The sequence below is a fragment of the Giraffa tippelskirchi genome, chromosome 14, assembly GCF_054371585.1.
Source record: "Giraffa tippelskirchi isolate mGirTip1 chromosome 14, T2T-mGirTip1v1.2.pri, whole genome shotgun sequence".
In the NCBI taxonomy this organism is placed as follows: domain Eukaryota; kingdom Metazoa; phylum Chordata; class Mammalia; order Artiodactyla; family Giraffidae; genus Giraffa; species Giraffa tippelskirchi.
Genome location: NC_137288.1, coordinates 33,624,856 through 33,648,101, shown reverse-complemented (window position 1 = coordinate 33,648,101; position 23,246 = coordinate 33,624,856). Strand labels below are relative to the sequence as shown.

At 46.2% G+C, this 23,246-nt stretch overlaps 1 protein-coding gene across 38 annotated transcripts in view; it reads left to right on the top strand.

The window, feature by feature from the left end:
- Positions 1-23,246, top strand: part of FHOD3 (formin homology 2 domain containing 3) — a 514,139-nt gene that overhangs the window by 424,568 nt on the left and 66,325 nt on the right. For all 38 annotated transcript variants that reach the window (XR_014074757.1, XR_014074756.1, XR_014074755.1 and 35 more), the window contains 2 exons: positions 13,031-13,321; positions 21,697-22,577. Coding sequence is in view for 28 of the 38 variants with exons in the window: in XM_081562360.1 (XP_081418486.1) it covers positions 13,031-13,321; positions 21,697-22,577 (1,172 nt within the window). In the remaining 10 variants the exon portion in view is untranslated. The remainder of the gene's footprint in view (positions 1-13,030; positions 13,322-21,696; positions 22,578-23,246) is intronic.

Sequence of the window (23,246 nt, the reverse complement as noted above, 5' to 3'; positions counted from 1 at the left end):
CCATGCTGGGAGTAAAAATCACTGTTTTGACTCCCAACCCAGCCATTCATTGTGCCATGGTATTTGTGGTGATGCTCCCAAGAATTCCATGCCATCCCCATATGACCCTCTCCCCAGTATCTATCAAAATTGTGACCTACATTTCAGAATTATATTTACAAAAAAAAAGAAACAGCAAATATTTATTCCTGAATTATATACAGCTTAGGGTTAAAGGTCACTTTGTGAGTTCTTACTTGAATTCTGGAGAACTTTTGATAACAGAATATATGAAAACATTAAAGCTTTCTCTCCCTTTTCCCTTACAAAATCTATTTACGAAGAGGGAAGAGTTAATGGTAAAATACCTGTAGCATTATGTGGCGTCTAGTGAGATCTTTCAGCCAAAAACCTTCCCAGCTAAATCTGCTGTAACTTTTGTGTAAATCATGCCACTACTCCCACCATCAAGTCATTGTGTGCTTGAATTATTTTTCCATCTGGCCCTCTTGTGGCTCATAGCAGGTGTTTGTTCCAGTGGTGCCTAAAACTGGTGGTGGTGATCTGAATATTTTTTCTTTGTATCAAACTGCCAGGCCCAAACACATTCATGTGTTCTCATTTGCGCTGTGCTCTAACTAATGGAGACAATTAGACCCCAGTTTAGGTAACCATGAAAGGACTGCTCTCTTCATCCGTTGCTTTAATTATTTTTTAAAATTTTATTTATTTATTGGCTGCACTGGGTCTTCATTGCTGCAGAGATGGTTTTCATGGCTTTCTTTAGTTGCGGAGAGGGGGGGCTTCTCTTTGTGGCAATACAAGGGCTTCTCACTGCAGTGCTTCTCTTGTTGTGGAGCACAGGCTCTAGGGCACCAGGGCTTCAGTAGTTGTGGTTCCCGGGCTCCAAAGCACAGGCTCTGTAGTTGTGGTGCACGGGCTCAGTTCCATGGCATATGGAATCTTCCCGGGCCAGGGTTTGAACCTGTGTCCCCTGCACTGGTAGGCGGAGTCTTATCCCCTGGACCACCAGGGAAGTCCCATTGCTTTAATTATGCTTTCCTTATTTTCACTGGGCCCTCATGGTATCCATCAGAATATCTATCCAATAAATGTATTTCCTGTTATGTTAAAGCATTCACAGATGACTCTGGAAACAAATAAGTTTTTCTCACTAGGTAAAGAAAAGGTGCAGTGTTCTTTTGGAATGGAGTTTTCTGATGTGGCTTTAAGGAAATTACTCTGAGGATTGAAAACGATCATCTAGGAACTCCTGGCAGTCCAGTGTTTAGGACTCTGCACTTGTACTTCCAAGGGCCCAGGGCTCAATCCCTGGTTGGAGAACTAAGATCCTGCAAGCCACTTAATATGGCCAAAAAAAAAAAAGGATAATCTATGGGCCCACAGTGAAGTCAGTGCAGCAAGGTAAACTGTCATGCCAGTGGGTGTCAGATCTAGGTAACCTGTATCATGGGAACAAAGTGGAGAAAATCGCTGATATCGAAACCAGGTGTTGACGGCAGTCCCTGCAGGATGTCTCAGCGTTGAACTGCCTTCCTTGGAGGCTAGAACTGTGTTCTTCCCAGGCTCCCTGGCTCAGATACCTGAGTCCCTCCTGAGGCTAAATGAGAGAAATGACCATTTCCCAGGTGAAGGAAGATGCTGTCAAGAGTTGATAAGGTCATTTCACTCATTAATATAACCATGAAAACACACATAATGGCTAGATTATTTTTCTTATTTTGAGCTTGGTACTCTTTATTTTACACACAGAGCTAGCATGTTAGAGATGCATTTAGAAATTTACCATACTCTATTAATTCTATGTCAAGGAAAAATATGTTCAACAGTATGATTTTTTTTCTACCTGTAATTGATTCCTACATATTTCCAAATGTCTTACTCTTTGGCGCTGGAGATATAAAATGTGGCTTATGTGGTCATGGCCTATTCACCACCAGCACTCAGCTGGAGGCACTTAACGGAAATTATGGGCATGGTAAACTAATATTTTCTCTAAGCCAAGAATAGAACCTAGGTCTCCCACCTTGCAGGCGGATTCTTTACCAGCTGAGCCACCAAGGAAGCCCAAGAATACTGGAGTGGGTAGCCTATCCTTTCTCCAGGGGAACTTCCTGACCCAGGAATCGAACCAGGGTCTCCTGCATTGCAGGTGTATTCTTTACCAGCTGAGCTACCCAGGAAGCCCCTAAGAGTTTACAGTACTGATAAATATGATAATTCTTCTAGTCTCCTGATCGTCACACCTGTAAATAAAATATAGACATACAGTAATGGCATGAAATGTTCAATTTCAGTGAATCATCATTTTTTATCATTTTCATTCATCATGGCTACTGTCATCATTACCAGTCACTGACTGAGCATCTTTACCTTCATTGTATAACATGTTTTCGGTGTCCTTCAGGCAAAAAGGTGCTCTCCTAGGTTACCCTGTCCACAGGGTAGAGATCAGAAACATCTGGCATCCTGTTTCAGCTGGCACAGAAGCAGTGGAATATCATCCATCATCAGCCTAATGCATGCTGGTTCCCTTGCATAAAGCTTCTGGACACCTCCAGTCCAGGATTTCATGAGTTGGCAGGAAACTAGATTCCTGGTGGTTCTGTGACTCAGGGCTGCCCCACCTCACCTGACTGCTGCTACTTAATGCCATTTGGTCAATGAGACAGAATCTCTCAGGGACTCAACCCAAGGGCAAGGCCAGGGCCCTGCCTGCTGTGCCTGCTGGGGAACTTTTGAGAGCCTTTGTGAATCATGGGAGTTTTCTGCTTCTCATTTCTCTGTTTCTAAAAAAAGGAACAGACAATAGTTTCCCATTTTTCCTCTTACAGAGAATGACAGTTGCCTGCAGTGTGTCTTCTTGTACCATTTTATAAAACATTAAATAGTCCTGAATTTTTTTTGAAGCAAAGTATAAATCCTACTGAAGTTTACTTAAGTAAAGATAAGGCACAGAGTGGCATTGGGACCGTTGTTAAAGCAGGATATTATATGAGTGCCCTGATAATTTCATAGATAACAAATAGGCATCAACATCTGCCAAAGGTCTGAGACTTCACTCTACTTAAAAGCTAGTAAGTTAGCCCGCCATGATCTCATGGATGTTGGCAGAAGACACGAAACTCCTGGGTCAGAAACAAAGGACTTTATTACTCACAGCGATAGTAGTAGCCAAGATATCAGCATTTGTGCCATTTCTGCAAGTCCCAGTTTCCACAAGGTGATGTGAATAAGCTCACGTGACACCTGCTCACACACTGAGTGGAACCTTGAGTTTAAGGACCTCAAATCTTTATTGGGCAGTAAGTGCATCTTCCCTTTGTCCCAGAGGGAGATGTGATCTTGCTCACAGTGGGCAATAAACCAAGTAGTGGTTGGTTCCAGAGGGAGACTGGCTCTGTCTTACAAGGCTGTTTTCTATGCATACCTCCTTAGAAGGATGGTCCAGAATTAAGGCTATGGGTGGCTTTGCTTGTAAGACTCCAGAAATGAGAGACCCATGGAGAATTGTTTCCAAGGTTTGGATTATAATGACTTTTAACCAACATTTATCATCAAATTTGCATTCTAAAAACTGTTTAATGTAAACAGAAAATCCAAATCTGAAACAGCCGTTGGCTTGTTTGTTCTTATTTGACAAGAAGAAAGAGTATTAGGAGCTGTAAAACCCAGTCCAGAGCAGGCACTGTGTGCGTCTAGAGGTGCTCCAGGGCATCTGGAGAGACAGGAGTGCCTTTCATCCCAGGGGAAGGCCTTGGGTGTTTCCAGGTACAGTCAGAAGGCCTCCCCAGGTGGGGGCCGTGGACCTTCTTCAGTCAATGTGGTGCAGCAAAGAAGAATAACTCTCAAGTTTCTTCTCGCATCCTTTTCTGTGCTCAGGACCTTGCTCTCTCCTCTGCCGTCTCCAACTCCCCTCTTTTCCCCCCAGCCCCCTCCTCCCCTGTACCCCTGCCTTCCCCCACCTACTCCCATAAGGCATTTGTACAAAATGATGCAACACCAGCAGTGAGGCAGGATAATCAAACACTGGTTTTCCAGTCCCTAAAAGGATGGTTTTTCAAGACATTTCCTGAGTTCCATACATCTTTAGAGCTTTCCAAAGCTGTGATATCTTCTAAAGAAGCCACCTCCACCAGATACGTTGGGAAGTTCCAATAGCTTTTTGTTGACTTTCTAGATTCAGCAACTCTGTATCTTTCTTCTAGAACTCTCTAGACTCAAACGTATTATTGGGCTTTCGTGTCATTGTCTTCTTCTGTCATTGTTTTCATCATCTTGTCTCAACCTTTGTCCTCCTTTTGTTTCAATCTTCTTACGGACTCTTCTTCTAGCTGCCCCCAGGTGTCAGATTTTTCCAGTATTCCTTCTCCAGCAACCCCCTGTGTTCATGCCACACCTCCTGTACCTTCACATGCCCATCTGTGATTTTTAGCAACCTACTGAGTGCTGAAATCCACCATGTCTGCCTCTCCAGCTGTGGCCTTCCTGAGCTCAAGACTCATGTATCCAACCTCCTTCGACATCACCATGTGAATATTCCTTAGACACTTCGGACTTACCAAGTACTAGTCAGGGGCATTTTGATGGGAGGTGTCCCTCATCTCTCTCCCGTAAAACTAGCAAATCTGCTCATACCTCCAAGTCCTTGTCTGGTTAAGACCATTTCTCTTGGCCTCCTTATTTAAGTTGGAAGCAGATAGTTAACTTTGACTTCTCCCTTAATGCTTACCCCTGCATCTAGTCAGTCACCAAATGTCAACGTGGTCTTTTCCCTCAAATCAGCCCTCTCCCTTGTCTCCCCATTGTCAGTGCCTCAGTCCCAATCTTAACCATCTCTGATCTGTACCATTTCTGTAGCTTCTACTATACCCCAGGTTCTTCTTATAGCCCAACCCCCCCCAAAAAAAATCATGTCTATACCGTGATTTTAAAACCCGCTAGTGGCTCTCCATCATCTACAACATGAAGTTAAGACCTTGCATGGCACTCAGGACTCTTGGGTATCCAGTTCCCACAATGAGTCTCTGACCACCTCTACATGTTATGCTCCATCAGGAACAAACCACCCTCATAGTGGAAAGGTGTCTTGTTCTCTCTGTGTATTTTTTTTCTTGAGCCATTCTTGATTCTCATGTGCCTCTTGTGGTTTAAACAACTTGCTGCACCCAGTGTGATTTAAGAGTTCAAGGACCTGTAGTTGGAGAGAAAGTGGCCGTGACTGTAAGCCCAGGACTTCGTACAGCATTCCACCGAAGCTCAGTGAAAACTGGATTGTCGGAACTCTGAGGGTGGGTGTGGGATCTACAAGGTGGTATCTTCCAAAAGGACTTTTGGAAGTAATTTTGAACATATATGGATTTCGTCTTAAGAAGTGGTTTAGGCCCGAGCCTGTTTGAAAGCTCTGGCTCTAATTTTGAGGACAAAGCTGGGCTTTATTTTAAAGGCATACAAATTCATTAGACCGGTGAATTGGTATTTTGCAGGTAATATGTGTCTTTTTTGGAATAAGCTGAAGAGGACTGAGTTTGGGCCCATCCTGATGAACCTGTTCCTGTAGAGCAATGATTCTCAGCCAGGAGTGGTTTTTGCTCTCAGGGGACATTTGGTAGTGTCTGGAGATATTTTTGGTTGTCATAACTGGGAAGGAGCTGCTGTTGGTCTCCAATGGGAAGAAGCCAGGAATGCTGCTGAATATCTGACAATGCATAGGACAATAGGCTGCAGCCCCCCACCCCCCAACAAAAACGTATCTGTCCCCAGATATCCAGAGTACTGAGTCTGAGAAATCCTGCTCCAGAGTGAATCTGAGTGAACAGCTTAGAAAGAATTGGCCCAACACCAATGGCAAAATCTAAAGAATTTTCAAAGTTGTGAGTATTTTCTCTTGGGACCTTTTTCACATTTATATGATTAAACCACAAGTTTAAAGTCCATGGTGTTAGTTATTAGCTCTGAACTGAGGAGGTCCCTGGAATCTACACCATTTGGAGCAGCTATTATAGAACTGGCTGGCCCAGCCCTCAGTTTCATAAGACCTGCCAGAAAGCCAAGTCCTGGCAAAGTCATCGAGACACCATCACAGACTGAAATCAATTGAAGCCACCCAAAGACTTATTAAATTCAGATCTTTCTACCAGCCGTTTATCTCTTCAAAGAGAAATTGCATGACAGGGGATTCCAGTTGGACACCCTGGACTCAGCTGTCAGGGACATTGATGAAAGCAGAGCTGGAACGTTCGTGCCCAGTTTTTGTTTGTTTTTTTTCAGGAATGGTTATGTACTTGTCTTTTGTGGCTTAAGTGACCCACCACACAGTGTAACATCATGATTAACAGCCCAGGCTTTTCAATCAGGCCAATCCGAGGTCAAATCCCAGCTCCGCTCATCAGTAAGGTTCTGTTGGAAGTAGGTGACCCATGCTCAAAGGGCCCATGGGCAGGCCGTGAAGGGACCATATGCAGAGGTGCAGAGTAAGACCATTAGAGTGTACGGAAGTGCCCAGAGACGAGCAGCAGTGGGGAACTGCCAGCACCGTTTCTGCCTGCAGGCCTGGAAAAACTTAGGGGAACAGCTTGGGCTGGGTAAGAGCTGTAGCCTTGGGAAGGGAGCCCTGAGGACAGAAGTGCTGGCCTGACATCTTCTGCCCACTGGCCCCTCATAAAGAGCAGGAACATAAACATGCCAGGCTCTCCTTCCTCCTGCCTTTGCAGGTGCCCCCTAGGGCTGGCCCACCTGAAAGTGAGAGGGAAAGCAAATGCAGGAGCCCCTCTCTACAGAGCCTGGCCTCCTGGGGCACAAAGCAGGACAGAGAATGGGTCTTGGAGCAGGCCAAGAGTATCCAGTGTGCTGTGTGGCCCTGGATGAGTTACTTAACCTCTCTGAACACCATTCCTCATTTCTCACATGGGGACATTAATCTTCACGTCATTGGTAAGAGAGATAAATAGGGTGATGTGCCCCTGTTTCCTGGGACAGCACCCATGTGTCAAAGGTACTCTGTAGACCATAGCTTTTGTTTTTAATTCACTTAAGGTCAAGCAGAGCCTGAGGTCAAGTAAGATCAGATGAGAAGTTAGTGCGGGGCAAAGAACTAGCTAGTCCTAAGTTGATGTCTGCCCTAGCTGACTTGAAACAGGGGTGAGCTGCCTGAAATCCTCAAGACCTGCTCTCTCCTCTTCTCTTGCCCAGTTTTGTGATCTGTATCAAGGACATCTCGGTCGTTAGACAGGGCACCCTTTTCTCTTCTCTCAACAAACACAGTTACGTTTTCCCTCTTCCCCTGTGGTTCTCAGGTTGATGGTTCTCATCCTGGCTCCCAACATCTCTGCTGTAACATCTGTTTCCTTTGGATAAAGACTCCCTTTCAGTGGTCGTGCTCAGTTTATGAGTCCTTCCCCACAGGCTGGCAGCAACCCAGTTCCTTGTTACTTCTTCTGAATATAGTGTAGATCTCTTCCTTCCTATTGTATCTTCCACTTCTATAAATTATCCCGTGTGTGTGTGTGTGTGTGTGTGTGTGTGTGTGTGTGTGTATCACTCAGTCTTGTCCTATTCTTTGCAACCCCATGGACTGTAGCCCACCAGGTTCCTCTGTCCATGGAATTCTCCAAGCAAGAATACTGGAGTGGGTTGCCATTCCCTCCTCCAGGGGATCTTCCTGACCCAGGGATCAAACCCAGGTCTTCCGCACTGCAGGTGAATTCTTTACCGCATGAGTCAGCAGGGAAGTCCACGTTATCCCCTACCATATCTCTTTTTAACGTTTAACTGTTTGGCTGAGTCGGGTCTTTGTTGCAGCACACAGGATCTTTGCGTGGTGTGTGGGCTTAGGTGCTCCGTGGCATGTGGGGTCTTAGTTCCCTGACCAGGGATCAAACATGCATCTCTTACACTGGAAGGCGTTTTCTTAACCACTGGACTGCCAGGGAAATCCCCCATATCTCTTTAGACAGTTTAATTGTTTTTCTTTCTCCTCACTTCTACTCCCCCACCTCCAACCTTAAAATTAAAAGTTCTCTGAATCAGGTCAGTGCAGGTTCCGGCCAAATGCATTTTTCTGGCCTTTGCTAAGCATGTCCTCGCAATGCCAAGATCCCATCAGTCTGCTGTCTCAGGATGTGGTCCAGGAAGACAGATCCCAGTTCTGGACGCCTTCTGTGTTGCCAAGCATTTCTTGCCATGTCCTCATTTCAGTTCCAAGCTTGCACCCACCGTGGGGAGAAGGGTTGTCTGGCACCTGGACCTGAGCCTTCGCTGTTCCCTCCCACCCTCGCTTTCTGAGAACAGTGAGAGACCCCTCCCCACAGAGAGGTTGGGGGTTTAATAGACAGTTTGTGCTCAGACTGCTGGCCTGCAGCACTGCTGTGCCCCTTGGATATGAACACACTGCCCCCTCCCCAGGGGATCCCTTCCCCATGTGTTCTTCCAGTGATACCCTTTATGCCTTTTCTTCTCCTCTCGAGTCCCACTGGCTGGCATTTACCTCTTTTTCCTCAGCCTCTTTGTCTGCAGGGTTTGCTTCCTGAATGTTCACCCCACACTGACTAGGCGCCTCCCCCCGAAGCTACCAGCCCATCTCAGCTGTCCCAGCAGGAACTGTGGTTTGTCTGTGACGTGGGTATACTCAGGAGTTCTCTTGGGTCAAGTGGAACATGGCCCGTCTCTTCCTAAGCACCCGTCACTCCTGCAGTGTGAAGTCCCAGGTCCCTAATTCACCCTCGAGGCTTGTTGCCCCAGCCCCTGACCACAGACGTCTTTGACTCCTCCTACTTGCCCCATGCTCCTGGTCTCTGCACATGTTCCTCCTTCCACCCAGAACATTCATGCCCAATTTTCCCTCTTTAGTTCCTTTTCACCCTTAGAGACTATTCTTATGAACTGTTTTAGCGCAGGGTCTTAGGACCTTTCCCAGGCTTTGCCAAAAACTCTTGCCAGACCCTCCTAGGGCACCATGCCTTTGCTTTTAGAATATCCATCACATTTATAAATATTTTTCTATTGTGTCTGGTGGGAACCGCGAGGCTGGGGTTTTCCCTGTGTCCTCCGATGGTGGGGTTTGCCCACCTTTGCTGTACTGAGGTCACGGGTGTTGTGTGGGATCTCTTGGCATCTCTGTAACCTCTGTGACAACAAGAGCTAGGTCTGTAGTGCTGGATCTGTGTCGTGTGCCCACGTGCTTCTCACCACTGACACCATTGTTGGGTGTCCATGAAATGTTGTGAGCAATTTTCATCCCTCGGTATTGGCAAATGCCTTAGCTCCCTGAGGACTTTCCCTGCAGGCCTGTGTGGTTCCTCCTGTTTCCCGGGGACTCAGCCAGCACGGATGGTGCTTTTCCCCAGTGTGCTGGGAGAGCCACTGGCGTGGCTTGGGGCAGTGACTCCAAAGGAACAGCTGTGTGTTTGTGGAGGGGACTGTTGGTGATAGAGATGCTGATGAAAGAGAAAGCGAAGGGGAGCAGAAATGTTCTGGAATTCAGTGTCTAGTTTTGGGGTGTTTCCTAAGTGTCCATGAGAACTTTCTGAGCAGGTACTGGTCCCAAGACCACACCAGGGGCCCTTGGATGTGAAAGGAAGGCAGAGTCTTGGCCCCCAGGTTACTTGTGCCTCCTTGTTCCTGGGCTTGATTAATACGGCTCAAGGAGGGCTCAGCTGTGCATCTTGTCCAGGGACTTCTTACTTGTTTCTCAGGCCCCTCCCTTGGCTGCCTGGCCCCGTCCCCCTGTGACCCCACTGATGCGATTTTACGTCCTATCGCCAGCCCGGTGGTGAGCCCTCTGAAAGCAGGAGTGTATGTTGTGTCCTAGACACATCTGTCACCTGGTATATTCTGTGCAGGAGATGTCAGGAGTGAGCAGCCAAGATGTGTGCTCTCTGTCCCCTCCCTTCTCTGTCTTTGGTGGTTTGCCTTGACAGGACTGTGTGTGAATGTTCTTTAATTGGTTCATCATTAGAACACTGTCACACACTGCAGATTTGCAGTGAGGCCTTGTGGACATTGAGCCCTGCGTCCTGGTCAGGACGTAGTTTTGGAGATGATGGTCTCCCCAGCAGTGATGAAAGAGAGAAAACACCCCAGCGGTCAGATCACCCATTTAAATGTCTGCTCCAGGAAGTACGGCCTGAACAGAGTGGGATGAAATTACACTGTTTATTCCCCAGAGTGTGTGGCTTTCTAGAGCTTGCATGTCCCTTGCCTCACTTGTCCCTAAAGTCCCTGGCTGATCAGGAGCCAGAGTCACTGCTTAAAATGGAAGGAAACATGACAGTGGAGTGTGTGTAGGCTGGAGCCAAACAGCCGTTAAATGATGCATCCTTCCTGCTTTGTCTGCCAGTCTCCTGGGGATGGGGAGTAGACACAGGCTGATGGCAACCAACTGCAGCCATCTCCCCGACAGTGAGAGAGCCCCACAGAGGCACCCTCGCCAGTTTTCGCCATATGCTCACCAATTAAAACTTAAACGCACGCCACATGCTAGGATGTTGGAAACACATTTTCATTTTGATGTGGCTATTCTGAAGTAAATGTGTGTAAGAACATATGCTCTGTGTCAACCCAACGATGACACTGCTGTTGCTAAAACTATGCTTTTGCTGTGCTGGTAAAATGAGGGGAGTTGTGTATCTCTTTGCTAAATACTCTATTATCAGATGAAAAGGCAGAGTCCTTCAACACCGAAGGGAATTTTTCTCAAAGGTCTGTTCACTCTCTCCCTGTACCCAGCTCAGTTTTTGCTTTTAAGGAAAAGTACTCGACATACGCATTCTTGGGCACACGGGGTCACAGTCGTGTGCCCTTCAGTTTCTTCCTGCAGCTGCCAGCCAGTGAGTCTCAGCCTGGAAACTGCTCTCACATGACCAGACAGGGCTTCCAAAACCAGCCCTCTTGGGGACACCCAACAGACTGCAGAGGACCTTTGCCACCTCGCCCTCATCTCCTCCATTCTCTCCAGGAAGGCGGTGCCTGTCTGAGACGAGTCTGCAGCAGAAAACTTGCGTTGTGTCACCAAGCCCTGGGAGGGGGTGGTGGGCAGGAGTCCCTTCATGCTGTATGTCCAGTTCCCACCTGCATGGCCCTGGGGTGGTTTCTGGGCAGAAGATCACTTCCCTGGGGTGGCTGGAAGTTACCCAGCACATAAGGAGACGCTGGCATCTCCTCTCTTCTGCCTCCCTCTCCAGTTCCCAGGCGCAGTCTCCGGGGAAGACGGCCTGAGAGCAGATGAGGGGTGGGCGTCCTGGGCCCAGCGAGGCCTGGCGGAATGACTTCTTGCTGGGATGCTGAAGGGCAGCTGGGCCTTCTGCCCAGCAAGGCCTGAGCTCTGCTCTTGCATAGTAATGCCTCTGCCTGGGCTGCTGAGGGGCTGCGCTGGGCACCCTGTTCCAGCCATCCCAGCTCACCAGAGCTGGCAGGTTGTCTCCACAAAGAGAGAGCCCCCCAAACCCCTCCATCTGCCTGTTCTTAGGTGTCTGGGCAGGCCCCTCACACTTCTCCCATGCACAGATCCTGCCTGAACCTCTGCATTGCTTCAAGCAGTGTGTGTGTACTTAGAACACGTACTGTTGTATTCCCAATCATTTTGCTATCCATCCACAGCTCACAGCTGAGAGGGTTTCTCAGTAAAAACATGCATATGGTAGACTGTGTCATTTCCTGGCTTCTAGGGGATGACATCCATGGAACCTGACCCACAAATTTCCAGCTGTGAAAGGTTTACAAAGAGTTCTTTGCCTGTGGGTGATTCTTATAGATAGCTTTCAAGTGTATGGACTAACGTCACATTGAAAGTGAAAAAGTAAAAGTGTTAGTTGCTCAGTCATGTCTGACTCTTTATGAGCCCATGGACTGTAGCCCACCAGGCTCCTCTGTCCATGGAATTCTCCAGGTGAGAAAACTACAGTGGGTAGACATTCCCTTATCCAGGGGATCTTCCTGAACCAGGAATCAAACCCACATTTCCTGCATTGCAGTCAGAGTCTTTCCTGTTTGAGCCACCAGGGAAGCAAGCATCACATTATGAGCAGACATAATTCAAGCAAAGGTTGACAGACCTCACTGGTTTAGTCACTGATAAAACCTCTGACTGCGACTCCCCTGGCAGTCCAGTAGTTAAGACTGGATGCTCCCACTGCAGAGGCATAGGTTCTATCCCTAATCAGGGAACTAAGACCCCACATGCCACACAGCTCAGCCAAAAAAAAGTAAAATTTTTAATTATGTCAACTGGATGTATTTTATATCAACTGATAACTTAAAAGAAAATCAGACTGCTCTTTGCTAATCAGCTTGATTCACCATGAACTTATTTCCTCTTTGCCTGAAGAAGCAAAAGGATCATGTATCAGTCTGCTATTGCTGTGTAACAAGTTACCACAAACATAGCTGTTCAAAACAGCACCTGTTTATTATCTTATGGTTCCCATGAGTCAGAAACCCAGCCTGGCTAACTGGTTCTTGGCCAGGGGTATCTCAAGGCCACGGTTAAGGCTGTGGCTGATGGGGCTCTTATTGGGAGGCTCTGGGAAGAGTCCACCTCCAGGGTCTTTCAGGTTGTTGGCAGAATTCAGTTCCTCATGCTTGCAGGACTGAGGTCCCTGTTCCTTGTTGGCTATTGGCCAGGAATCATTCTCAGCCTCTAGAGGCCTGCACATTCCTTGTCATGTGGGCCCTTCCATCTTTAAAGCCAGCATGGATGGGACAATACTTTGTGTGCTTCTGATGTCTCTGACATCCTTTTCTGGTGCTAATGAGAAAACATTCTGTTTCTAAAAGGCTCACCAGGTTGGATCAGGCCCACCTGAGCGATCTCTGTACTGTAAGGTTGAGCGACTTGAGACATGAATGCCAGCCGCCATCCCCTTCCCCGCGGTGTTTGATTGAATAACCAGGCGATGGGAGTCTCAGGGCCACTTTCGAATTCTGTCTGCCGCAGACGGCCCCAAGAAATCAGCCTCACGTCTGGTCTCCCTTTCGCTCGACGTTGCCTAGAAATTCCCGTCCTCACTGTCATCTCCGCTGTTGTCTCCTCCAGCCAGCACCGGGGAGCCTGGGCTTGAACCGGAGGCAGACGTGGAGGCAGAGGTGGGGCAGGTGGCCGATGAGGCCGGCCAGGAGCTAGCCCCTGCCGGTGCGGGAGCAGAGAGCGAGGTGGAGCGGGCCCTGGAGCCCGAACACGAGGAGCGAGCCTCCCTGAGCGAGAAGGAGCGGCAGAATGAGGCGGTGAATGAGCGTGACAACTGCTCGGCCTCCAGCGTCTCGTCCTCCAGCAGCACGTTGGAGAGGGAGGACAAGGAGGACAAGCTCTCCCGGGACAAGGGCTCGGGTAAGGAAGCCCCCGCCCAGGGCACCCGGCGCGGGGCACCTGGCTCACTGGCCTCTGAGTTGACCTGCTGGCCCAGTTTGCTCCCCAGTTGGTGCCCCGTGTCTGGAGGAGGGTGTGTGTCTGCACTAAGCCAACCAGCAGCTTCCTGTCCCCCAGATGGGCTCCCTCCCTCTGCCATGCAGCTGTACCATCACTTTACAGCTGGGAAAGGGCCATCAGGGACTTCTCCTGAGGAATGAGCCCCAGCAGAGAAGTTCCTCAGCTTCCTTCTAACTGTTAAATTGTGAACAGTAAGTGTGGCTGTTTTCTGGTTTAAATTTAGAGACACGTCATGTTGTTATCTGCTCCCTTGAAAGAGTTAATTTTGCAGTGAAGTATGTTTAGTCATTGTGACTAAACATTTCAGACCAGAGCAACTTTGGCAAAATGAATCGTATGAGTACTTTTAAAAAGGGCCAGTTCATAGCGTGCTGAGGTCAGTTTGATGGGCTCGGCTGGAATGTACGTAATTTAGGTAATTGTCTACAGGACCACTGTTTTCTTCCGTATTAAGTATGTGCTTTTTCTTATAGAATCATACCTTTTTGATATTATGCCTGATAGTCATTCAGTTTCACCTGTTTCATGGTGACTTTATGTTTAGGGACCGAATGGAATGTTAGTTCTCATTAGGGACTCGGGGAGGATGCCATAGAGGGTTCTAGAAATTTTAAGTGATTCAAATAATCATTTGAATTATTTTTTAAATTTTTAATTGGAGGATAATTGCTTTACAGTGTTGTGATGGTTTCTGCCATACAACAATGTGAATCAGCCATAGGTATACATATGTCCCCTCCCACCTCCATCATTTGAATTATGATTCATGTGTGACACTATGGAGTTGATGTTCTGACTCATGACTTGTGTGCGGTGTCAGGAAGCTACCTCTCTTGACGGACACTCCTTATCTGTGGAGACATGTCTTGTGGGGCAGCCTTCATTAAGTTACAGTGACACAGATTCAAGGACCTTATGTCTTAGTCCCAGAAGGCAGCATGAAGGCTCCACAAGGGACTGCCAATCAATGGCATGACCCATGCATGATGTGTTAGTTCACATATTAAGAATACAGTCTCCCTGAAGCCTAGACAAGTGAACAAAGATTGAATGAGTGAATGAAGCCATAATTCATTCAAGAGACCTGTCAACCAATGGCTTAGTCTAATATTTGAGTATTCACAATTATATAATTATATTTTATTCTCTTTACATATATATATCTAGTCTCAATGAAAAGGGAAAGGCTTTGAAGACTTGGTTTATGTCTTAAGAATCATTGCATTGAAAATACATCTGGTTGAATATGTGGGTGCTAAAAGGATTACATATATTGATACTAAATTTCTTTCAAAGTCAGATTATAGTTATACTCTCAGATTTTACTTGCTGTTATTCACATTTAGTGTAATTTTGGTCACAGTACAGAGTGTCGGGTAAGTCTTGTTGATCAGTTTGACCTTAAATCATGTTTTATTGCATTATGAGTAGCTTTAAGGATTATTCATCATAACTAGGTTTAGCAAGCCTAAAACATATCAACAAGTTGGATTAGTAAAAATAAGCCAGGGAAAAGAACTTTCTTGGATCAGATTGCCCAATATCCTTCCAAATAAGGACAACTTTCCAAAAATGGAGACTCTACTCCCAGTGAAGAACCATTGACTTCCTACCAAAAGCTGGTGGTGTCCAGGAATTGGAGCTTTGCAGTGGCTTTTCTGCTTTAGTCTGGTGCTGTTAAGAGATATGACCATGTTTATTTATTGTAGCTTATTGGTTCCTAAAATATCCCACTGCTCACAGGCACCATCAGCAACCAGGAATCAGGGAAGCTCTGTCCTCATAGTTTTTGCTTTGCAGAATCTTCTCAACTAAATCACAAAGGCAATCAAAGTGATTCCCAATCTTTTTTTCTAGAGGTTGTAGCTGTTAGTTGAGAATGAATTTGTAGAGCTTGAAAGAAATTCATCTTATTGCAAGTGTGTGGTTTTATTTTTCTTTGTTTTTGATGTTGCAGTCCCTGGCATTAGAATGATAGGCTTTATCGTAGCATAGATTACACTTTGTTGTAGTTACTTCCATAACTGTCTTTTGTCTCTACTTGAATGCAATGAGGATGGGGTTGTCTGTCTTGTTCATTGTGAGTCCTTACTTCCTAGCTGGGGACCCAGAACATAATAGGGGCTCATAAAACCACTGATGAATAAAGAAGTATCAGGCTAAGATGGAGAACCCCCATTACTCCCAGTTCCTCCCTCTTACAACTAAAATATCAACACTCTAGATATAATAGAACAGCCAATCATAGAAGGATGCTGAAAGGTGAAAAGAAGGAGGTAGACTGCCTAGGAGTCTTTTGACTTGAACAACATGGCAGTGAAGCTTCAAGGAAAGCTGATTCCCTTAACCAAAGGATTGGAAAAGGCCATGCCTAACAGAACAGAAAATCTGTGCTGCTCTTAATAAGTGCTCTATCCTAAACAAGGTCTAATGGAAAATATGCCACTGTCACACCTCTCTCCCTAACCCAGTGGTTTCAATAAGACAGAAGAGGAGGTAGTCTTCTGTACACACCCACATGGAAACAGGAGTGACGGCTCTCCAGTTCCCTCCCCTCCCTCAACCCTGTAGTGTCAGCAGGACTCAGAAGGGAGCCAGTCTTCTGTTGCCTGCCCAGTGGAAGCAGATAGCACTCCATTCCGCTGCTGGGATACTGTTGGCCTAATGGGGAATTCATAGTCTATCCCCTGCAGGGAGAAGCAAGTGGATATCAATTCTTCCAACAGGGTCATTTCAGTGGGGTCTTGTGGGGATCTGAGCCTTCACCCGGACCCCAGCAGGACCACACTTAATGAGGACCTGGCGGAAAGACTAATAGCCTTCTCTCTTCCCACCTTCACTCTCCTTGTCCCCAACACCAGTGGGGGATCAGGGGAAGCTGAGCCTCCATCCCCACCCAGCATAAACAAGGTAGAATGATGTGGTTGGAGGTGGGATTAGCCATTGGTGAGGACTGGTGGGAAACTGAGCTTTCACTTCACTTGGAGACAGTGAGCCAATGGGAGTCAGTGCTTCATGTCCACTGGGAAGATGCTTCTGGGTTCAAGGGGCTTCAGCCCATCTATACTGAGGGAGTGAGTCAGCCCTCTTCCTGATGACAGTGGGACCCAGCAGGGAGCTGAACATATGCCTGCACCAAGACCTATAAACTACACCCCGAAAGTGTGACTATCTGCTGAAAGAGAAGGTTAAATATGATCCAAAGTCTATCCCATAATACCCAACACATCCAGGATATAATCAAAAATCATTCGTCATGTCAAGAAGCAGGGCACTGACATCTTGAATGGAAAAAGACCATCCAGAGATGCCATTATTATGGTAACTGCTTTAAGACTTTTGACAGATGCTGGGATGATCTGTCAAAAGTTTTAAAGCAGTCACCATAATAATGCTTTAGAGAACAGTTACAAACTGTCAGGAAATACATAAAAAAAGTCTTAGCAAAGAAATTTTCAAAAAAGAACCAAAGGAAAATTATACAACTGGAAAATACAAGCTGAAATAAAGTATTTGACATACTTTATAGTTGATTAGAGACAATAAAGGAAATAATCAGTGTATTTGAAAACAGATCAGTGGAAATTACCAAATCTGAATAGCAGAGAAAAAATAGACTAAAAATGAAAGGAGCCTCAGGGACCTATGGGACTATGTCAGTAAAACTGACATTCATTTCATCTAAAAAGAGGAGAGAGAGTGCAGTGTGGAAAAATGTTTGAGGAAATAATGGCTGAGATTTTCCCAAGTGTTGCAGAAGTCATAAGTCTACAGATTTAAGCTGAGCAAATCCTAACAAGGATAAATCCAAAGAAATCAACACCAAGACAAATGATAATCAAACTTATGATAACTAAAAGCCAAATCATAATTTTTTAAGACATAAAGAAATGATGTGATACCTATAGAAGAGCAGCAGTTCAGAGGATAGCAGATTTCTTGTTTGGATCATGGAGGCCGGCAGAAAGGAAGACAGCATCTGTCAAGTGCTGAAAGACCATAACTGTCAACAATGAATTACATGTACAGTAAAAGTGGCCTTTAACAATGCAGGGGAAATAAAAACATTCTCAGTTAAAGAACAACCAAGAGCATTTGTCACTAGTGACCTCCCCTTGAAGAATGGCTAAAGTAAGTTCTCTGAACAGAAAGGAAATGATGATAGAAGACAACTTGGGACTCCAGCAAGAAAAGAACAACAGAATGGGTAAAAATAGGGGTAAATAAAAATGCCATATTTTTACTCATGAGCTTCTTAAATCATATTCGATGGTTGAAGCAAACATTGCATTTGCTATATGGTGTTCAGCATATGTAGAGGAAATACTGAAGACAACTGTATTTTTAAAAGTGGAAGGGTAAAGGGATGTAAATGGAAGTAAAGTTTCTGCACTTCAAAGCAGTAAAACATCAATTTGTTTTTGTTTAGTCACTAAGTTGTGTCCAACTCTTTACCACTCCATGGACTGGCCCACCAGGCTCCTCTGTCCATGGGACATGCCAGGTAAGAATATTGGAGTGGGTTGCTGTTTCCTTCTTCAGGGGATCTCCAGGGCTCAAAACTGCATCTCCTGCATTTACAGGTGAATTCTTTACCACTGAGATACCAGGGAAACCCAATACCAATAGACTAAATAAGTGAGTGTGTATACTGTAATACCTAGAGCAACTACTAGGAAAATTACATGAAGCAATGTACTCAAAAACACTATAAATAAGTCACATTGAAATTCTAAAAAATGTTCAAGCAATCCACCCAAGACCAAGAAAGGAGGACCAAACACTGAAACAAGGATCAAACAAAACAAATAAAATGGCACACTTAAGTCCTAATGTATCAAGTGAAAGACAGAGATTTGAAGAGTGGATAAAAACACCAGTCAAGTCTGTGCTATCGTATACAACACTCATATCAAATGTAATGACATGGGCAGATGGAAAGTTAAAAGCTGGGAAAAGATGTCATGCCAACATTAATCAAAGAAAAGCCATATTAATGGCTATATTAATATCAGATGAAGTACACTTCAGAGCAAAGGAAATTGCTAGGGACAAAGAAGCACCCTACGTAATGATTTTATAAAAGACATAAATGAATGAAGAAAGTAAACTTGAAAGCCAGCATTTAAAATGTTACCTGATTATGCTCTTTGCCCTGTTGCCAAAATAAGAAATTGCCAACATTTCCCAATAAATGGAGAGAGTGAGGCGGTCTGTTGAGAGAGACTCAGTCACTTTATCTACCACAGCTTCCTGGCATCAAAGCAGTCTCCTTATTTACGGGACTGTTTGAGCAGCTGTAGTGATTTTTCCGTTGTGTCCTCAAATGCCACCTCCTGCCTCTTTGATGGTAGTTATCGTCGAAATGTATCTTGTTTGTGAAGCCAGTCTCCAAGAGGACTCAAGACCTCCTTGTTCTGGTGTGGGCGCTTGGAGAGCTTAGGCCGCTGATGAGCAGAGCCTAGAGGACAAAACGACGCTGGAAAAATCAGAGCACTTGGGGCCTTTGGGCTTCCCCAGTAAATGCCTCCTCAGAGATGAAGGCACGGCCACGGGAGAGAGACCAGTGTCCTCCCCAGCCTGTTTGACCCAGCTCTTTGGTAGAGAAGCTCATGCTGCTCACGTCCTCGGCCTAGGTCTTCTGCCCTGTCCCCAAATGAGTAGCCACAGAGGCCCTTGGATATCTGATGGAACTCACAGCCTGAAATGCCCACCGCACAGCCCTGCTGGACCTCAGGAAGCAAACTCAGAGGAATGATGTCCCTGACCATTTATCCATTCATCCACTCATCCTAGATGCTGGGGATACAACAGGGAACAAAACAGACCCAAATCCCTGCTCTTGTAGAGTTTACATTCCGAGGAAGAACACAATTTAACAAATAATTATAATCGTTCCAGTAATGGGACAAAGGCAACAATAAGCTCAAAGAGGAAGGTGTGTGGAAGATCAGACAGTAAGACGTGCTCGGGTAGAAAATAAAGCAGGAAAAGATGATCAGCTGTGGGCGAGAGGGAGGTGTGCACAATTTTAAATAGGGTGGTTGGGGAAGATTTCACTGGGTAGACACTGTTTGAGCTAAAACCAAAAGGAAGTTGAGAAGCAAATCATGTGATTAACTGGGTTTGCCCCAGGAGAGGCAAAGGTCCTGAGTCTGGATCACGTCACACCTGGTGAGTTCTAGGAATGTCAGGTTGGTGCTGTTGCTGAAGAGGTCCGTGTGTGTGTATCTAGGGTGGCAGCAGTGGTGGAGGTAGTGGTAGGAGAGGGAGAAAAAAAAATTAAGGTGGGATCACACGTGGCTTGTGAACAGACAGGTCACTGGCTTTTTGTCTCAGTGAAATGTGGCACCGTTGGAAGACTTAGAGCAGAAAGATAAGTTGGACATTGCAACACATCATGTGGCTCTGGGGTTGAGAATTCACTGTAGAGGGACAAGCGTGGAAGCTGAGATCAACTGGATGCTCCTTTGTTGGCAAGCAACCTCACTAATTCAGACTGGGGTTGTGGCAGGAGTAGTAATGAGAAAAGTGATTGGATTCTGGATGCAACGTGAAGATTTAACTAATAGGACTGGGATGAAAGAACAGGATAAAAGTCAAGGATGATTCTGAGGCTTTTGGAATTGGCAGCAATTACACTGGATGAATGAAGGATGGATGAAGTGGCCGCAACTGATGCCAGAAATGACTGCAGAAGAAGCGGATTGGGTGAGTGGATGGGACTGAGGGCAGAAGATGGCATTTAAAGGCCTGAGACTGGATGAGATGAAGGCTAGGAAAGGGAGTGTAGATGAAGAGAAGAGGTCCACAGACACTTAAAGGTTAAAGATAAGGAGGAACCAACACAGGAGACTGAGAAGGAGCAGCCAAAGAGAAGGCAGCAAACCAGGTGAGTGCAGTCTGGGAGGCCAAGTGAAGGATGAAAGTCAAGGAACTTTCAAGGATGAAAGTCTAGTGCAACAGAAAGGTCATAGGTCACCCAGAAAGGGGCATCTCTGAAACAGAGCAAAAACTTCATTAGATTGAGTTCAAGAGAGAATAAAGAAAGAAATTGGAAACAGCAAAACAACTCTTATATGCAGCTTTATTTTTTGTTTGTGTTTTTTTTAATTTTGTTTTGGGGTATAGCTGATTAACAACATTGTGGTAGTTTCAGGTGAACCTTGAAGGGACTCAGCCATATACATACATGTATCCGTTCTCCCCCAAACTCCCCTCTCATCTAGGCTGGCACATACGTTTGAGTAGAGTTCCATGTGCTCTACAATAGGTCCTTGTTGGTTATCCATTTTGAATATAGCAGTGTGTATATGACCTTCCCAAACTCCCTAACTCTCCCTTCTCCCAGCTTTACTTTAAAAGAAAGGAGAAAATTTAGATTATAGCTGGAGGGATAAGTAGAATCAAGTGAGATTTTTTGTTTTCATTTATTGGGTAAAATTATACCATGTGTATATACCAGTATGAAGGCCTAGTGGGAGGAGCATGGGAGATGCAAGATGAAGAATCACTGGAGCGGATGAGTCCCACTAAGAGGACAGGTGATCAGTAGTCACAGGACAGACGTCATCAGCGTTCAGGTGCAGGTGGGTAAGTGGAGGCAGAATGGAGGCCCTGGAAGATCTCCAACTTTGTTTATTAAGTTTTTGAAACAGAAAGCAAGGCGATGCTTGCAGAGGATGAGGTGAATAGGGGAGCCTAGAGGAAAGAGGAAGCATATGTAAAGCCATTTAGTAGAGGTCATGGATGGGGCCACCAGGCAGCATTAAGGGTCTCTTGAAGACTGGTGGCCATGTGACCAGTGGTACAGTCTGTGCGTTTCTCCAAGCAGTCTAGCTTCACTGGTGCAGAAGTGGAGCAGGGGGAAAAAGGAGTAATTCTACAGCCTTTCTAGTACCTGCCATGGGTGAGGGGGCATTTCCTTGCCTCCCTGTGTGTAGTTAGGGCAGTTGTCCTGAGTGGGTCTTGACCAGCTATCATGGGTGGGCAGAAAAGGCGAGGAAATTTTTTCCCATGAGCTTAGGCCAGAGCCACAAGCTGTGTCACGCCTATGAGAGTGTTGGATCCCTAGAGTGAGCCATCGGCCATTTGACACAGCATCTCTTTCTGATCAAGAGCATCTTGTCAGCCGTGACCACCTTCCTCTTCCATTGCTTTATTTCTAGGTCTTCCTGATTACTCCTGTGTGAAATGCCTGCATGTTGCCTGGTTGGTTCTCCCATGGCATCAAGACCGCTGTGATGTTCTCATTCTTTTCTCCTGTGTGCTTTCAGGTCTGTGGTCTGCGGGTGCTCAGGATGCCAGTGTAAATGAGCAGTGTGGCGACATCCTCACCAGCAAACGGTTCATGCTGGACATGCTGTATGCCCATAACAGAAAGCCCGCGGATGACGAGGAGAAGGGGGAGGGCGAGGCTGAGAGGACCGCGCAGGGGGCCGAGGCGGTAGCCAGCCTGGCCAGCCGGATATCCACCCTGCAGGCCAGTTCCCTGGCCCAGGATGAGAGTGTCAAGAGGGTGGACGTTGGCTGTCTGGACAATCGGGGCAGTGTGAAAGCCTTCGCGGAGAAATTCAACAGCGGGGACCTAGGGAGGGGGTCCATCTCCCCTGACGCAGATCCCAATGACAAGGTTGCAGAGAAGGCCTCAGCTCAGCCCAAGACGGAATCCGACTACATCTGGGACCAGCTCATGGCCAATCCCAGGGAGCTCAGAATCCAGGACATGGATTTCACTGACCTGGGCGAGGAGGATGACATTGACGTCCTGGACGTGGACCTGGGTCACCGAGAGGCCCCAGGGCCACCTCCCCCGCCCCCACCCACCTTTCTGGGTTTGCCGCCCCCACCCCCTCCACCCCTGCTGGACGGCGTGCCTCCCCCTCCAGTCCCCGGTAATTTATTGGCCCCCCCTCCAGTATTCAACGCTCCTCAGGGCTTAGGGTGGCCCCAGGTACCCAGGGGTCAGCCAGCATTCACCAAGAAAAAGAAGACCATCCGTCTGTTCTGGAATGAAGTCCGGCCTTTTGAGTGGCCGTGTAAGAACAATGGCCGCTGCAGAGAATTCCTGTGGTCGAAACTGGAACCCATTAAGGTGGACACCTCCAAGCTGGAGCACCTGTTTGAATCTAAATCGAAGGAGCTGTCCGTCTCCAAGGTATTGCTTGCATCCAGCATGCCTCTTCATTTGCTGAGTTACTTACAGATGTTGGCTAGAATGGAGAGTTTTGTTATATATAAAATGCCCTTTGTGTTGCTCTTACTAATTGCTTAAAAAGGCAGTTGGTATAAAAATCTGACTTTTCATCCAGTACCCTGTGTCACACATTAGGTGTGAGCTAAATGAGTAAGGGACCTTTTGTTGCTAACAAAGCTAGCAACTTATTAACACTGATAGGCAAGTAGCTTTCCAAGAACCTAATAACCTGGAGGAAAAAAAAAAATGTTTATCCAGGGATTGTTAGCATAGCCTGACAGCAAATGTTGACATTCACTAGGGGAAAGTAGACTTGCTAATTTATCAGACACACTGACTTTATCCTGTGGATGTGTTTATTCACGCTCCCATTTGTTGTTTATGGTTGATAGTGGTTTAAACCTCAGCTGTAAGACAGTAAGCTATGGGACATTTCTTCAGCTAATCCCCTGGCTGAGTCAGCTTGCTACCACTATCTGGATGCTTCTATACAGCCATATAGTTAGCATCCTGTAAACATTATACATGTATCTAGATTTCTTATTTCTCATAGATGTTTGCGAACACTGAGGGCATTGCTGGTGTAGTGTCTTTAACAGAGATGTTCTATCTACTTTTATAAATGAAGAG